Genomic DNA, 18,867 nt, shown 5'->3' with positions numbered 1-18,867 from the left:
CAGTTCCTTTTTTCACAAATAATCTTAAGATTAAAAATACTCTTGAAGTCATACATATTTCAGTCTTGTCAGTATAACTTACAATCAATTTTATTCATAAGATTAATTGTTAAAAGAGTCGCTAAGCGTGATCACTTTAAATCACCAGCAATCAACCTGTTTCACTATATAATGCACATAACACAAGCAAAAGACTTAATGGTAATCCAGTGACAGATTCAGAGGGGGGAGGGTTCGTAGGGTTGGGACCCCCTTTTTTTGACGATCAATACATTTGAATGGAGATATATTATAGTTTCTCGCTGCATTAAAGACCCTTTTGGTGGCCTTTGGCTGTTGTCTGCTCTATGGTTGTAACTTGTGTTGTTGTCTTTTTGACACAATTTCCCCGTTTCCATTCTGAATTTTATTGTTTATTTTTTCAGGATTTAGACCACCTAACTCCACACTTGTAGAGGAAGCCAGAAGAAGGATGACCAGGTTTAAATGTGCTTGTACAGATCACTATTGTCCAATAGGGCAAAACTACTGTGAATCTTCAATCAAAGTTGGGGTAAGTCTCAGGGAGAATGTCCATATACTGAACACTGTTGTCCAATAGGGCAAAACTATTGTGAATCTTCAATCGATGTTAGGGTAAGTCTCGGGAAGAATGTTCATATACTGAACACTGTCGTCCAATAGGGCAAAACTACTCATCTACTGTGAATCTTTCATGGATTTTGGGGTAAGTCTCTGTTGGAATGTTCATATACTGAACACTGTTGTCAAATAAGGTAAAACTACTGTGAATCCTCAATTGATGTCGGGTAAATGTAGAAAGTCTCAGGGAGAATGTCCATATACTGAACAATATTGTCCAATAGGGCAAATCTACTGTGAATTTTCAATTGATGTCGGGGTAAATGTAGGAAGTCTCAGGGAGAATGTCCATATACTGAACAATATTGTCCAATAGGGCAAAACTACTGTGAATCTTCAATTGATGTCGGGGTAAGTGTAGAAAGTCACAGGGAGAATGTTCGTATACTGAACAATATTGTCCAATAGGGCAAAACTACTGTGAATCTTCAATTGATGTTCGGGTTAGTGTAGAAAGTCTCAGGGAGAATGTCCATATACTGAACAATATTTTTTAATAGGGCAAAACTACTGTAAATTTTCAATTGATGTAGGGGTAAATGTAGAAAGTCTCAGGCTTTTCTACCTCAACCCTAATGTTATAGATGGGAAAATTGTTGTAAATATTTATAAGAGTTTTGGGTAAGAGAAAAAGACAGTTATCTAAGAGTATCAATATACATATGTTTCACTTTAAAACAAATGTCCACAAGGTTAAGGGACTTTAACTAATAATAATAGGCATTTTTTCATGAGCAGGATAACTCACTTTACCAAGAGAGGGGCGAAAGATATCAGAGGGACAGACAAACTAATTAATCGAAAATAAATTGACAATACCATGGTTATATAAAAAAGTAAAAGACAAACAGACAACAATACCACACAAAATATAACAAAACATATGACTTAGCAACATGAACCCCACCAAAATCTTGGGTTGATCTCAAGTGTTCCAGATGGGTTAGCCATTCCTGCTCCACATATGGCACCAGTCGTGTTACTTATATGAATACAAACCCAGTAACAAGTCTAATTCAGTGGGTCACACTTTGCTTCTACCAAATATCAAGAATTTTGCATGTTTTTCATCTATTAATGAAAGCCTTTTAAGTATGAAGTTTATTTTTGTACGTATTGTAGTGTTTTGTAATGGCTGACCATTCCAACGACATACTAATCGTCAGACGAGGCTGTGGATATGACCAAGAGAAACAGAATATGAACTGTCAAGGTCGTAGGGATGACAACTGGAGTTCAAAGCATGTTGCAATGGAGTGCTGTAGAGAAGAAATGTGTAATGAAAAAATTATACCAGCTGTTCTACCAGTTCTGCACGATAAACCAGGTAAATTATTCTGGAATTATAACTATGATTGATCATCTCAACAAGGTTTTCTTGCTTTAGCTGGTAAGGTGAAAGGGAGACTAGCCATGGAGTTGAGATGACCAATGATAATCTGTTTATTGCTATTTTACCTTTGATAACGTTGTCAATTTGATGTCAATTTCATTAGCAACACCACATGCCTCCTTAGTTTCTAGCGATAATTTTCCATCTCAAGCCAGTAGCATGATATGAAAAATTATCACAATAAAAGATCAAAGGAAAAATGCACAAAATAGCGATAATAGTATTTATTTGTAATTGCAGCCGATTACATTGAGTGTGTAGAAAAAGGTAGTATCTTTGGCTAGCTTCCTTGCTAGCTGAACCTTGGAGTCATTATTAGGTAAGGTGTACTACCCTTCTTTCAAAGTAGCCTAGTCCTACAGACAAATAGATAACTATCTGTCAAACTATGGTTATCTGTCAACCTAGTCTACTCTTAAAGGAGGGTAGTTTTTACCTAACCTAATAATGACTTTCAAGGTTCAGCTAGCAAGAAAGCTAACCAACGTTTTAACCTTTACCTACACACTCAATGCAATCGGCTGTAACAAATTTATGCAGGACAGCTAGGTTATGTGATTCAGTGTTTAACTAGGACAATTGGTATGATCATCAAAGAGACAACTATCCACCAGAGATCAAATGACATTTTCTTATCAAACCAGAGGAAGTGGAAGCTGTAAATAGTTATCAAAGGTACCAGGCTTATAATTTGATACGCCAGACGAACTATTCTTCTACTTAAGACACATCAATGACGCTTAGATCAAAATAGATAGGAAGCCAAAATAAGTACAAAAAGCATTTAGGACCCAAAATTCCAAAAATTTGTGCCTAAAAAATCCTTAATATTTTGAATAACTTTTATTTTTTGCAAACCATATTATTAATATTCATGTTAACACCGAAGTGCTGAATACTGTGCTGGTGATGCCCTTGAGGACGAAATTTCCACCAGCAGTGGCATCGACCCAGTGGTGTAATGAATACATTACTATAACTTAATACAGAATATATAAATTGTAATTAAACAGATTGAATCACCCTTAAACACCCACAACCAGTCTGAAAAGTGACCACAGGTGACCAAATTACATTGAAAATGAAAAGAAATATACTTTGTATTTTGCAGTGTTTGTACTTAAATGTCTTTTTTTTTAGTTGCCAAAGAAGAGCAGGTATTTAACTACATGGTTGTATTAGCAATAATTGTCCCAGTGATAGTACTGGTGATCTCCCTTGCCATAGCGTGGTATTTCTTTAGGAATCTGAGAAAGAATCGGCAGGAAAGTACGGAGAACTTACGGGTTAGAGAAGAACTATTACCAGAGGAATATGGAATCAGAGCTACGCAAGTCGGAGATAGTACTCTAAAGGTATATGGTTTTTCACTCTGAAAGATACAAGAAGATGTGGTATGAGTGCCAATGAGACAGCTCTCAATCCAAGTCACAATTTGTAAAAGAACAAAACTAGTATAGGTCAAAGTTCTTCATCATTGAGCCTTGTCTCACATCGAACAGTAAGCTATGAAAAAGGGCCCCAAAAATGACATGTGTAAAACCATTCAAACAGGATAACCTAATCTATATAAAAATGAGAGATGAAAAAAACACTTAAATATAAGCCTCATCAATAAACTACTAAACATCAGGTTCCTGACTTAGGGCAGGGGCAAACAAATGCAGTGGTTTTAAAAATTTTAAATAGGTACCAACCTTCACCCTTACCAGAAACAATAATGTAACATCACAACATAGAAAGCCAACTATAAAATATCAATTAAAATAGCTTAACTCAATCAAAAGACATAATAATACAAGAGAACATACAAGATATAGAGTGCATCTGATTATGAAAGGTTAAATTAAATTATAGATTTTTTTTTGTTTAGGAAATATTGGATGACTCCTGTACATCTGGAAGTGGATCAGGGTTACCATTCCTGGTACAGAGAACTATAGCCAGACAAGTCACTTTGTTAGAATGTATAGGTAATATATTGGAATAAATATTATGGATTCATTTATTTTCTTGGATAACAATTTTCGTAGATTCAGTAAAAATTGCATTTTCGTGGATATTGAATTTCATGAATTAGACAAAGTCTGCATATAAGCCTATATAACATTTGAAATTCATTGAACATTTGAATTTGTGGTTAACCTTTACCCATGAAATCCATGCATATTGATATCCCACTAATATTAATGGATCCACAATATTTAACTAATGAAAAGATTTCTGTGCTCTAAGGTCATGTTTCCTCTATTATCTTCATCAGATAGGCTGACACAAAAAGTTTGACTTCCAAAAATCAAAAACGTTTGTGAGTATAATAACCAGAATAGCTTAAGGCTGTACATTACAATACAGGGAGATAACTCTGTAAAAAATAGCTTTGTTAGAATGTATAGGTAATTTATTGGATAAAAAATTAACTACTGATATAATGTCTGTGCCCTAAGACCATGTTTCCTCAACCTTCATCAGGTAGGCTGACACCATAATGTTTTTGAGTATAAAATCAAAGTTGGCTGAAACAGAACATCAAAAATCAACCTTTGTCTACTTTGTCTGATTGTGTTGTGAACTTAGTTTTATAACAATTTCATAAATTTTAAATAAAAGACAATTTTTAAGTTGAAAATGAAGAACCAATTTCGGTTTTGGAATAAGGGTATTAAAATGAATGACAGTCATGACAGTGCACAGTGACAATTTTGAAAAAAAATACATGTTGTCTTGGGGACGACATCAAAAGTTCAATGTAGGATAAAAAACTAAATTCACATAGTTTTTTCACTGACCCACCCCCCTCTTAACTTAATTTGGGAAAAAATTGATTTACCAATAGGGACATATATGTAAAAACGATTTTAGATATACAAAACTTGTAGAATTTTAACCCCCCAAACTATTTGATTTAAGTTTTTTATCCTACATCGATCTTTTGATGTCGTCCCTTAATACTACCAACTAATAAAAAAATCATTTTTGTGTCAAATGTAATGATATTTTTTTTTTTAAATGGTGCCTAGATTGTTTAATGATTATAATGATGGACAATTAATCCTTGTAACTAAACTGAAAAAGGAAAAAAGAATTTCATCTGATTTATGAGATATAATCAAAGGGAAGTAATCCAAAGTTTTTATTATGAACATCAAGTTGACAGCTTGCTCTATATTATTTCTTCAAAAATTTATTTTCACATGTTCAAAGTTAAAAATCCTGATACAGATTCTCAGAATATAAATATATAAATATTTGTGTGTGTTTTTTTAATTTATATAAAAAATGTTTTACTGTTCAATTGAAAATGAATTACATGTGGTTTACTTCCCTAAATTAGTTTCAAAATCTTGTTGAACTTTAAACTATCATTAGCATGATGAAAGCAAATGAAAAGATGATGTGTGTTTGAAAAATTCCCACATGTGACAATTCTTATTTTAATGCATTATCCAGCATAAGTGCACTTCACATTAAACAACTATCAATCAATATAGCAGAATTATTGTATGTGTCTATTTTCTTTTATTACAGGAAAAGGAAGATATGGTGAAGTGTGGCGTGGAAATTATTACGGAGAAAGTCTAGCCGTTAAGATTTTTTCCTCACGTGATGAAGCTAGCTGGGCACGAGAAACAGAAATCTATAATACTTGTCTTCTTAGGCATGACAATATTCTCGGATATTATGCGTCAGACATGACGAGCAGAAACTCATGTACTCAATTGTGGCTGATTATGCAGTACCATGAACACGGATCATTGTACGATTACCTTCAGAGAAATGTGCTCAATTACGAGTCCATGTTGCTATTGGCAACATCGGCAGCTGCAGGTCTTGTTCATCTTCATACGGAAATAGTTGGTAACCAAGGGAAACCTGCTATCGCACATAGAGACATCAAATCTAAAAATATTCTCGTTAAATTAGACGGGACTTGTTGTATTGGGGACTTAGGTCTAGCAGTGACTCATTCGCAAGAGAATAATAAAATAGACCTTGGTCGTAATAATAAAGTGGGGACCAAACGTTATATGGCCCCAGAACTTTTAGATGAAACTTTAAATGTGTATTATTTTGATTCATTTAAATCAGTGGATGTTTACGCATTTGGTCTGGTTCTGTGGGAAATTACCAGACGTTGTTACACAAATGGTGAGTTGTAAACTATGAAAACAGGGAATCAGTCTATCATTTGTCATTGAGTATTTTCCCTCGAAATTTTTTTTATCACTATGAAAAACATATGAAAAAATATTCTAAACTACATGTTCAAATAACAAAAAATGAAGTTGGTTATATTGTAGAACAAATCTAATATACAAGAGTTTTGTGTATTTTTGTGATGTAAGCACATCGGTTTCAATTCTAGATAATGATGGAAGCCTATTTTCTTTGTTGAAATTCTGAAATCTCCATCTTTAAGATATAAGCCTAGCTTGGTTAAAATCCATCTGTTCACCATTTTTCTACAATAAGTATTATATTGCAAGGAAAATATCAACAAGTTATCATGAAATCATTTTTTACACAATCAAGTGAAGACAAGTCTTTTCACATGTAGTTTCGCTTTTATATTTCATGAATGATGGGAATTCATTGGAATATTTATTGGCAAAATTTGTATACATAAATATTTTAATCGTAAAACTTAAGTTGAAACAAGCTTAAGTTAAAGATCTTGGAACACAATGCCATTATGTGAATACTATGAAAAAAAATTATTTGAAAATTTTTCTCAAGATAGAGATTCCAGACCTTTCATCAGCAAAAACAACAGCATTATTCACTGCAATTTCAGACACAATTGCATATGTCTTTTTACTTAATATTTACTATGAGTAAAAAGTAAAATCACAAAAATACAGAACTCCAAGGAAAATTCAAAAATGGAAAGTCACTAATTTATATATCAAGCACATCAAATGAATAGAATATTCATTCCTGACGTGTTTCAGGCATGTTCCTATGTAGAAAATGGTATGGTAGTCCCATCAAATTCCATTATATTGACAACGATGTGTGAACAAAACAAGCAGACATTATGTTAACATATGTTTGATATTTGTAGGAATGATAGAAGATTACAAACCTCCGTTCTGGGACGTTGTGCCTTCTGATCCTTCCTTTGAAGATATGAAGAAAGTTGTAGTCATTGATCAACAGAGACCAGCAATTCCAAACAGATGGAGTTATGATCCAGTAAGTAATAAGTTATAGTTTAAGCTGACAAAGCAGCTAACGACAATTATTGGTTTTGCTATGAGTAAAGTAAGGTGAAATAAGATGTGAAAAGTAAAATAAAAAAAAAAGAACTACACTAAAATTTAAAATTGAGAATTCCTTTATCTAATGGCAAAATTGAAGGCTGAATACAATCTAACAAATGGAAAACAACTGTCAGAAACCTGGCTTGGTACAGGCATCTTCTAATGTAGAAAGTGATGCATTAAACCTGGTTTTTGTTGTTGTCCATTCGTTTGATGTGTTTTATCATTTGATTTTGCCATTTGATTAGGGACTTTCTGTTTTGAATTTTCCTTGGAGTTCAGTATTTTTTATTATTTTACTTTTTATAGCTAGTAAAACCTCCAACACATATGACAATTGCATTAACATGATAAAATTACATTTTATTGCCAAAAATAGGGGTACAGTCATGAGACAGAAACAAAACTCATGTTAGTAGACAACAAGAGAGCAATCAACATTAAAAAGGGCTTTTAAATGCTGAATAGAACATAAAGAATCGGATAAATCAAATACACAGTCAATGTTGCTCTTTCTGATTTTTAATGCATTTCTGATTAAGGTGGTACCTAACACTACAGGGATATAACTCTGTAAAATCAGCAGAACGTTTTAATGACATTGTGTTCTTAAGGAATATCAAGCTTCTCAATGATCAAAATGAGTGTTTGTCAAACTGCTATATAACCAGTGTAATTTTTCTGATTAAACAGTTGGTTCAATTTTTTTGATTTTTATACGACCGCAAATTTTGAAAAAATTTTCGTCGTATATTGCTATCACGTTGGCGTCTGCGTCGTCGTCGTCGTCGTCGTCCGGCGTCCGAATACTTTTAGTTTTCGCACTCTAACTTTAGTAAAAGTGAATAGAAATCTATGAAATTTTAACACAAGGTTTATGACCATAAAAGGAAGGTTGGTATTGATTTTGGGAGTTTTGGTCCCAACATTTTAGGAATAAGGGGCCAAAAAGGGCCCAAATAAGCATTTTCTTGGTTTTCTCACCATAACTTTAGTTTAAGTTAATAGAAATCTATGAAATTTTGACACAAGGTTTATGACCACAAAAGAAAGATTGGGATTGATTTTGGGAGTTTTGGTTTCAATAGTTTAGGAATAAGGGGCCAATAAAGGGCCCAAATAAGCATTTTTCTTGGTTTTTGCACAATAACCTTAGGTTAAGTAAATGGAAATCTATGAAATTTAAACACAATGTTTATGACCACAAAAGGAAGGTTGGTATTTATTTTGGAAGTTTAGGACCCAACAGATTAGGAATTAGGGGCCAAAAAGGGACCCAAATAAGCATTTTTCTTGGTTTTCGCACTATAATGTTAGTATAAGTAAATACAAATCTATGAAATTTAAACACAAGGCTTATGACCATAAAAGGAAGGTTGGTATTGATTTTGGGAGTTTTGGTCCCAACAGTTTAGGAAAAAGGGGCCCAAAGGGTCCAAAATTAAACTTTGTTTGATTTCATCAAAATTGAATAATTGGGGTTCTTTGATATGCTGAATCTAACTGTATATGTAGATTCTCAACTTTTGGTCCCGTTTTCAAATTGGTCTACATTAAGGTCCAAAGGGTCCAAAATTAAACTTAGTTTGATTTTGACAAAAAATGAATCGGTTGGGTTCTTTGATATGTTGAATCTAAAAATGTACTTAGATTCTTGATTATTGAAGTTTTTTTGGTCCAGTTTTCAAATTGGTCTACATTAAGGTCCAAAGGGTCCAAAATTAAACTTTGTTTGATTTCATCAAAAATTGAATCCTTGGGGTTCTTTGATATGCCAAATCTAACTGTGTATGTAGATTCTTCATTTTTGGTCCTGTTTTCAAATTTCAAATTCTACATTAAAGTCCAAAGGGTCCAAAATTAAACTAAGTTTGATTTTAACAAAAATTGAATTCTTGGGCCTCTTTGATATGCTGAATCTAAACATGTACTTAGATTTTTGATTATGGGCCCAGTTTTCAAGTTGGTCCAAATCAGGATCTAAAATTATTATATTAAGTATTGTGCAATAGCAAGTCTTTTCAATTGCACAGTATTGTGCAATGGCAAGAAATATCTAATTGCACAATATTGTGAAATAGCAAATTTTTTTTTAATTAGAGTTATCTTTCTTTGTCCAGAATAGTAAGCAAGAAATATCCTATTTGTGCAATAGCAAGATTTTTTTTTAATTGGAGTTATCTTTCTTTGTCCAGAATCAACTTAAATCTTTGTTATATACAATATACAATGTATATACACTTTTTACTACCAACTGATAAATTTAAATAATCTTTACCATTCAGTGATAACAAGCAGTTTTTTTACATCTTAATATTTTATGATGTATTTAAATGAGTAGTTATTGTTGCAAACTCCATTAGAAATTTGAATTGATATCAGTTTTGAAAAAGGGAAACGGGGATGTGAAAAAAAAGGGGGGGGGGGTTAAATTTTTCTCATTTCAGATTTCATAAATAAAAAGAAAATTTCTTCAAACATTTTTTTGAGAGGATTAATATTCAACAGCATAGTGATTTGCTCAAAGGCAAAAAAAAACCTTTTAAGTTCATTAGACCACATTCATTCTGTGTCAGAAACCTATGCTGTGTCAACTATTTAATTTTAGATTTAAAAAGTTTGAAGAAGAAATCTTTAATTGATTTGTAAAATCTTGGCATTTGTTTTGTGTAAAAAAAACCCATGTAATGTCAAAAATTTGATCACAATCCAAATTCAGAGCTGTATCATGCTTGAATGTTTTGTCCATACTTGCCCCAACTGTTCAGGGTTCGACCTCTGCAGTCGTATAAAGCTGCGCCCTGCGGAGCACCTGGTTTTATATTTTTGTCAAAGGGTCAAAGTAAATACTTTGTCAAAATTTTAAGAAAATTAAACGAACCAAATTAATTTTAGTTCAGGTGTTAGGTACCACCTTAAAAGAGAAGTGATTTACACTTTGAAATTGCACTTTTAATATTCCTTCAAACCTGCAAAAAAGAAAGAAATTAAAGATGCTGCAATGGCAAAAAAATGTAAACAGGAATACATTGAAAGAAAAATAAAACATTCACAGAATATTTACAGTAAAAACTGATTCTTTTTTTCAAAGAGTTGACATTTTGTATTTTAAATTTATCAAGTGAAATTATAATTGAAAATACATTTTTTTTCAGACTTTAAAACAGATGACGATATTAATAAGAGAATGTTGGGCACAGAATCCAAAATCTCGTTTAACAATGTTACGTGTGAAAAAGACACTTAACAGTATTACACAAAGACCGAAGAAAGAAAAATTAGACGATTGTTCTGATTGTAACCATAACTAATAATTAAGTTTTTACAATTTCATGTATTTTCGCAACAGTTTTTAAAATGTTTAAAAGACATAATTTAGTTTTGTAGCTGTTGTCCATTTCACCACAGTTTTAAAAGAAGGAATATAGTTTTGTAGTTGTTGTCCAGCAAAATAGAAAGATTAATTTCTCAACATTTTATGTTGATTTTGCAGATGTAAAATGAAAAACAAAATCCATGTAAAATGAAAAACAAATTCCATTGAAACATATTTTTGTAACTACATGTATTTTTTATTTTTCGATATGAAACTGATCTCAGATAATATTGCTGTACCTAAGAATTGAAAGTTGGTTGATTTTTATATGGTAAACATGTGGTAGCATACACATTCATTACTGTAAATTGAGAAATTATTTTGTGCATTTATAAATGTCATTGTTGAGCAATGGCCAAAATAGATCAATGATCATTGTGATTTAAAGAAATTGGGCATACCAATAATACTACTGTAAATTCAGAAATTAATGCGAGGTTTTTATTATTGCAAAAAATGCAACAGAGTATTTAAACTTGCATTTTGAAATATTTTATATGAATTAAACAAAATTTTTCTCAAAATCTTAAAAATGAAAATCGCATTTAAGTCTAAAATGACAAAATCCCAATAATAAATGCACGCAATAATTTCTGAATTTACAGTAACAAAATTTAAAATGCTAATTTTTTTTTTAAACTTGTCGAAAAATTAAAAATTTTGAATTTGAATAATTTTCTACTGTGTTGTTTACTAAGAAATTGCAAAGTTATGAAAGATGATATAGGTAATTTAACGATTGTTGAATATTTGATATAATTTAAATCATTCAGTTAAAGCCAAGGCTCCATGTACATGATGTAGAAATTTGTAAGAAAAAAGTCCAAAAGAAATTCAAAATATGATTCAGAAATAATGTTTTGCCTTGTACCTCATATTTCAATTGTCCTTTATTACAAGTACATATATTCATTTTCACACTCTTTTTCATTTTCATCGACTTGAACAGATAAGTTTCAAAGAACCATCAGAACAATTATGAACAGCAAAGTCATAAATCATACTTGTTCAATTTTATACCACTGCATATCTGGATTTTTTTTATCTTATTTACTTTATATAAATGAATAAAACGGAAAATACATTTTATTCAGGGTTGTCACTAAGACTGTTTCTAAGGACTTGTTGTTAGTTGTTAATTGCTGTGTCATTTTGGATCCTTGTGGAGAGTGGTCTCATGGAAATCATACCACATCTTCTTTTTTATTTGTACTGATGACAGATGAAAATCAGTATCATCATAGGGCATTCAATCCTTTTGTTTAAATTAAATGATGGAAAATTCTTATTAAGGCTATACCTAGCTGAATATAGAACATTAATACATCTTAGAACTCATGTTTGTAGAAAGCTATGTTAAGTCAAAGACTCAAGGAGCACTTTTTGTGAGAACCCCTTTCATTAACTTTAACATTTACATTTTTAAACTTATTGTATAATTAGAATGTTCATCATTTCTTGCAAATTTTTTTTTTTTATCTATTTCCTAATACTTGTAGAGTAAGACTTTGATTATCCTGCTTTCTTTGGTTATGAATAAACTCATCATAGATACAAGGACTAAATTTAGTATATACGCCAGATGCCCGTTTCGTCTACAAAAGACTCATCAGTGACGCTTGAATCCAAAAAAGTTAAAAAGGCCAAATAAAGTACTTAGTTGAAGAGCATTGAGGACCAAAATTCCCAAAATTTTTGCTAAACACAGCTAAGGTAATCTATGCCTGAGGTAGAAAAGCCTTAGTATTTCAAAAAATTCAAAAATTTGTAAACAGTAAATTTAATGTTAGCTCAAGCATTGTAGTAAAGATTGACATCTGCAAACAATATAGAATGATATTCAAAACAGTGTAGCTGTGCCCATTGATTGACAACCTTAGTTATCCTATTGACTGAGGCAGATTAGGTGAACGTGTGTCTGTAACGACAACTGCTCACTGCTCACTACTTACTTATTATAGAATTTAAACTGTGGGGTCACCAAAGGTTCTTAACGCCTTTAATATTAAAATAGTTCGAAAAATTAATCAGGAATAACTTTATGTTTTGATTTATATTATTGATATAAATCAAAACATCGTGTTATTCCTGATTAGTTTTTCTAATTTCTTTATTTAGGTGTTGAGAACCTTTTGTGACCCCACAGTTTAACTGCCTTTAACAAGTACAAAGTGAGCAGCGGTTGTTACAGACAAACGTTCACATAATCTGCCCCAGTCAATGGGATAATTTAAGGTTGTCAATCAATGGCCACAGCTACACTGTTTTGAATGTGATTCTATATAGGCAAAGTTAAACCTGTACATATTATATAAAAAATTGATTGAATGTTATTCCAATTACAATTTTACAAAGAAAAACAAACAAACAAAGCAAGCTAACCAAAGTCTTACTCTACATGCATTAGGAAATTAGCTTTAATCACTTGATTATGTTGACGGTCAGTTGTTACATTGTATAAAGCAATCTCATTGTAAAGATAATCATTGTTCATGTGTCATTTGTATTGTACAGTTGGAATTTGTATTTTATGACAATAATTTATTGAGATATCTTGTATAATAAAATGTAATAAATGCAGAAAATTTTAGTTTAATTGAGTTCAGTTGATTATGCTGCAAGGAGTAGTAAAATATATTAAAATCATTGTTGAAGAAAAACAATGACCATAGTTTCCAAGTTGTTTAAATAGTTCATTTTTAGTTATCACATATCTGCCAAGACTGAGGTTATGTGTGTGAACCATGATGATGGAAAGGTGTGTTAGACTCAAATCTTAATTAAGTAGGAGTGGCTGTTTTCCTACAGATGGCGCTGGTTCCCTCGAGGTTCTCTGACTTCCTCTACCAGTACAAGCTTACCCAATTATAAAGCAATGTGATGGATCATTCAATTAAGACCTTTAACACTACATATACCTGATAAAACAAAACAGAGAAAACAGAAGTTTCTGATCCTGCCAAAGGCTTCTATACACTTTTGGATGAAGAGTTGTCTCATTGGTATTCCTTCCTCCTTTTTCAAGTGAGCACCACTTAGATGTTTGAAGGTCGAGGCATAAAGTATTTGAGTAACACTGTCTATAAGTAGAGGAAAAAATCAGAGAATGATCACAAGGGCTCCGGAATGAAAACAAGGGCTCCGGAATGATAGACAGGTTCTGCTCCATCTATGGCACCTGTTGTGTTACTCATATTAGTACAAACCTGATGATAAGTTTAAATCGGTAGTTTAATTTCGGAAAAAAGAGGGTGAGATTATGGTTACAAATTAGGAACATATCCGTCTATAAAATATATTCCATAACGGTTAACCAACTTGTGATGGCTTCTTTAAAATACTAGTAGTCAAAGGAATGATTTGAACTTTTTCATTTTGAACTCTTGGTCTAATAGTTTCCTTGTTATCAGTATTCCTATGAAGGAAATCATGATTGAAAATATAAACTCAGGAATATCATTTCATATCAGCTGTATATGTGTAAGAGGTATAACAGGAAATGATGCATGACAAGAAAACTAAGGTCCTGTTTCATATATAAAAAAATTATATTCAGTAACAAATGACAACAACTGATTTCAAGGCTTTTAGCTTGGAAAAGGCTCTCATTAAGAAAATGGTAGAGTTTTAAAAAATGCGTCAAGTTATCCTCTTAATCTGACAATTGTATTACAGCATACTTTTGTTTGATATATAGAAGATTGATCTTCAGGTCAAAGTAGGGGACAACTTTGACCAACCGAGGCCTCCAAAGTACCAATTCTAGTTAAAACTCCAAAATTTTTTACTCTCTCACACACATCTCTGGTACCCTGACCGGAGTTTAAACTAGAATTGGTACTTTGGGGACCTCGGTTGGTCAAAGTTGTCCCCTACTTTGACCCGGAGATCAATCTTCTGATATCTCTATGGTTTGTCTGTTTCCACTGAGTGGCCCGGTGGTTCTCTCCGAGTACTTAGGCTTCCTCCACCATAATAACAGACTTTCCTGTATCCTTGCAATCCCTTTGTGTTAGGTGGGGATTGAATTGTCCTTGTAAAAATAATTGTCGTATAAATATACGTTAGTGACACATCTCCATTAATCCCGATAGGGAGTGTACATGGATGCCACTGTATCCTCGAATCTTTCGAGGGGTTCTTCGGATATCGGAGGCATTTACCAGTACATTCATACATACATAGACACAAACGATTAACATAGTTAAAAATGGTTTGACTCGTCAGACCTATACGTTATATATTAACAAACAACTTCATATAGCTTGTTGAAATGTTTTATTAGCCTTGATTCTACAATTTTATTAAAATACCACATTAAATTACAGTGGTTTAGTGTTGGAGTAAATTGATCGTGAATTGATTATGGAATTATACAACTAGACATTCTTAATTTGATACCAATGCAGAAATATCTAGTGAGAATACTCTTTTCATTTTTTTTTCATGGAAAAAAACACAGGACCTTTTTGCATTGGTGTCAAGAAAATCAAAACCCAACAAACGGTACCATATCAAAATATAAATCAATAAATATAAAACATTAAATATGAAAAAAACACACCGAAATAATAAGCAACCATCAGAAGACTTTCTGTTTCAGAAATGCATGATTGCAAATCAACATTTTATTCTGCACCTATATCTGATTAAGGTTATGCAGACACAATTTCATAAAAAACAAGAATTGAAGTCATTCATCATTATAATATACATTCATATTGATTATTAGTTAACAAGTAATCAATTATTGCCTTAGCTGAACCAAGGACCCTTAAGACCAAATGAGTGTAGAATCGAAAATAATCCTCGAATAGTAGTAAGATAATCGTCATCACCAATTAACAACTGTGCTTTTAGCAAATATGAATAATTAATAACAGACGAAACATTTGAACGAGAAGTCCTTCCAACAGCTTCTTTTAACAACATTAAAGCACTGTCCATCCTATCTGTATGTTTTTGTTTATACAGTTTTAAAAATACGAGGTATCGTAAATGTACTTCTTGACTTCCAAAATGAACCACTCTCCAGCCTGAGTGGGTCAAATCTTTATGAAATACAAAACTGTCATCATTATGTTTACCCTTATAAAAAACAGGCGTTTTGATGAATGTATGTCTTAGTCGTTTTAGGAATGGTTTACTCTGAATTGAAGTCTTACAGTTGATCTGTTTAAGTGTAGGAACGTATCCCAAGCAAGGTAAATCATATAATTCAAGGGTTAAAATTTTCTCTGAAAGTAGAAGGACTTCAGACATTTTATCATATTCCTGACAAGAATAGAAAAATTTTCCGAGTAGAAGCCATCCTGACACGGCATCGCTGTTTAAATTCAACAGTAAATAGAATAAACATTGTTTATATTGAGAGTAATACTGCTTATTACTGCTGCACTTTGATACAGAATCAACTGAAAGTTTTTTAACAGAAGTTGCTAAACATTTACACAAGTCTAGTAGTGCCATTGCATATATGTTTTTCAAATGTGATGGACAATGCTCATTTCGAATCCTATAGACGAAGAAACTCAATGATCGTTTAACAACAAAGCTAAATAGTTCAACATCAGGAAGATCTATTATCATCAAGGTTTTATCGAACTCGGAAATGCCATTAAGTGGTTTCGAAATATTGCACAAGTTATAACGTAAATCATTGAGTGAAGAAGATGACAAAAGTGCGTTCCATAAATCACCCACCAAAAGTTCTGCAATATAAACTTCTAGTTTTTTTCGAAGTTGTTCTGACATTCTCCCGTCTATCATATTATGTTTAGGTATGAAGTAATTTGGGATATAATTACAACCAATAAAATAATGCAGTCTCTGCATACATAACAAAAAACAACGTAGCAAGTTTACCTGGGTCCAATATGTGTGGTCGACTTCTTCTAAGACCCAAAAAAGAATAGTTTTCATATAATATGAACACAATACTTTGTTAAAAATATCTACATTGTCAATTATCTCTTTCAGAAAAATCTTTAACAAGGCATAGCATAACAGTTGACAATGGTTGAATGAATGGACTAATAGTTTTTCAACTAGAGAAAATGAAAATCTCCATTCTAAGCTGTTATCTTCTGTAGAATTAGACTTGCTTCCTACTGGTACTAATAACACTCCTTCATCTATTGCCATTGTTATCAATTCAAACGACGGCCATTCGTGAGATCTACTTCTATACAACCACCTCTTTGCAACGGACGGCCACGCACGACATGAAATGCAAAATACAAAATCATAATTATAAAAACCTTGTAATGACGTTGAAAATGCTGGTCCTTGAATTGTGTACGTAACAGGAAACCTACGTTTTGATAAATCATTAAAGGTAGACATTTGTTTGGACATTGTTTTGGACATATTTTGCTTTCCAAAATCGTTTGTCAGGAATAATCCACTCCCTGTGTTTGTTATACTGATGTTTTTGTCGGAGATATTTTCCAAACCATATCCATGAGGAATTTTTATACAGGCAAACCCGGACGAGGCATTTTCAGTGTCCAGACACATACTATTTGTATTTGTATTTGTGTTCTCGTTGTTTTCTTCAACAAAAAGATTCAAAAGACACATCAAATCTAGATCACTTCCAGGGAGGTCTAAGCCTTCAGCCTTACTTCCGCTGCTGATCACTCTTAACTTGTCTGTATTCAAGCAGTCATCAAAACATTTATAAAAGTATCTTCTATATTTAACAACTTTTTCAGATCCAACAACAAAATCCGAAAGGTAATGATACATTTTGCAGGACAATGATTGTAGGTCATTTTGATTATTCATTTCTTATAGTATCTTCAATCTGAAAAAAAAAAGATTCGATATTTTAGTAGAACACTTAGATTTAACAAAGAACATCTAACTTCTAGAGCTGTCATTTTAGATTGTTTAAAATTATTTTCGATGAGAAGTATCCGCCGAACAAATTATCCGGTACTTGTCGTGTGTTGCTGAACGCTAAATATGTGCCGTGCAATGTTGCCCTAGACTGTTTATTTTTCTCTTTTGACATATTTTAGAATTTTGCCGTATAAAATATTTAATGAGATGAATATACGTATTTTGCTCACTGTCGCAAGTCTTTTGATATTTTTGGGGATTTTACACGATGTTTATAAGTAGATTTTCCATTGGAAAGTATACCCCTTTTCCTAAATATTTTATATTTAAAGGTTTGACTCAATTTAATTTCAAACAATTAAAAATAACAAATAACAATCAATCAATAAAAACAATCATAGGGTATATGATGTGATTGAAATGCACAAACAATTTTAAAAGATACTTACATCGTGTACTTTCTACGCCCAACATTTTGTCTGACTCTTAAATAAAATACATACGTACAAAGGTTATTCGTTATCTAATTGTAAATATGTCCGTAATCATGTAAAGTGTATCTCTGATTATGTCAGACGAGGTCCAATTGGGATTTAGCTTCAATAATTCTATAAATACGATAATTTATTTTTTGATAAAGGTGATTTTACTGAATAAGTTATAAAATAAAAGGTTATAGCGAAATCTTTAGGTATCTTTTGGAATATTTCAAACACATTTCACGAGAGCTCAAATTAAAAAAAAAGCACAATAAATAACCCAAAAATGTAAAAAATTGAGGAACATTGTGGATCTGAAAAGTTTTGTCAAAAAAAGATAAGGTAATTTATTCATTGAAGAAGACATCCTTAGTATTTCGGAATATTCAAAAGGTTTGCAAACAGTTATTTATGTTTATGAATAACTGGCATAGTTGCATTATGGAGTTTCTTTATACAAAATTATTCTATCAAAATGATCAATTGAAAGATACCAGTACAGAAGGACAGACTATTTTGTGTTTTCATTTCCAGATAATATCAAAATGTTGTATTGAAAAAACATGTAGTTATCTCTTTTATTTCAAGTTTTGTTTGTCCCCGTTACATTGGACACTGAACATATTTTTTGGGGTGTCTTCAGAACTTTATACACGTAACAAGAATCTTGAAAACACGAGTCGTCTATTCAAATTTCGCTGCTTGTTCTAAAAAAATCAATGTCTGTTGATATAAAGAGTGTTCAGAAATTTGGGACACAATTCTTAAATTATGAATTAGTTCGATTAATCACGAACACAAAAAACATTTTTATCTTTTGAAATGAAGTTATTAAAAAAAATATTGAGGTTCTTTTAACCTCCCATC

At 32.0% G+C, this 18,867-nt stretch overlaps 2 protein-coding genes across 5 annotated transcripts in view; one reads left to right on the top strand and one right to left on the bottom strand.

Moving 5' to 3' along the window:
- The window catches only part of LOC139503112 (activin receptor type-1-like), a 28,151-nt gene extending 14,880 nt beyond the window's left edge, over window positions 1-13,271 (top strand). For 3 of the 4 annotated variants that reach the window (XM_071292812.1, XM_071292813.1, XM_071292814.1), the window contains exons 2-8: window positions 426-553; window positions 1,765-1,969; window positions 3,176-3,390; window positions 3,909-4,008; window positions 5,564-6,184; window positions 7,101-7,231; window positions 10,455-13,271. In XM_071292812.1, the coding sequence (XP_071148913.1) occupies window positions 426-553; window positions 1,765-1,969; window positions 3,176-3,390; window positions 3,909-4,008; window positions 5,564-6,184; window positions 7,101-7,231; window positions 10,455-10,610 (1,556 nt within the window). In that variant the 3' untranslated portion in view covers window positions 10,611-13,271. The remainder of the gene's footprint in view (window positions 1-425; window positions 554-1,764; window positions 1,970-3,175; window positions 3,391-3,908; window positions 4,009-5,563; window positions 6,185-7,100; window positions 7,232-10,454) is intronic. The other variant, XR_011659029.1, reaches the window with a different exon arrangement.
- Window positions 13,272-14,938: 1,667 nt separating this feature from the next.
- LOC139503110 (uncharacterized) lies at window positions 14,939-18,046 on the bottom strand. Its single transcript, XM_071292811.1, has 2 exons — window positions 17,971-18,046; window positions 14,939-17,483 (listed from the first exon to the last, which is right to left on the bottom strand). The coding sequence occupies exon 2, from the start codon at window positions 17,462-17,464 to the stop codon at window positions 15,431-15,433; it is 2,034 nt and encodes a 677-aa protein (XP_071148912.1). The 5' UTR covers window positions 17,465-17,483; window positions 17,971-18,046; the 3' UTR covers window positions 14,939-15,430.
- Window positions 18,047-18,867: the final 821 nt, after the last annotated feature.

The sequence above is a fragment of the Mytilus edulis genome, chromosome 14, assembly GCF_963676685.1.
Source record: "Mytilus edulis chromosome 14, xbMytEdul2.2, whole genome shotgun sequence".
Lineage (NCBI taxonomy): Eukaryota > Metazoa > Mollusca > Bivalvia > Mytilida > Mytilidae > Mytilus > Mytilus edulis.
The sequence above is the reverse complement of the archived record's forward strand: the minus strand, read 5'-3'. Positions and strand labels throughout refer to the sequence as shown.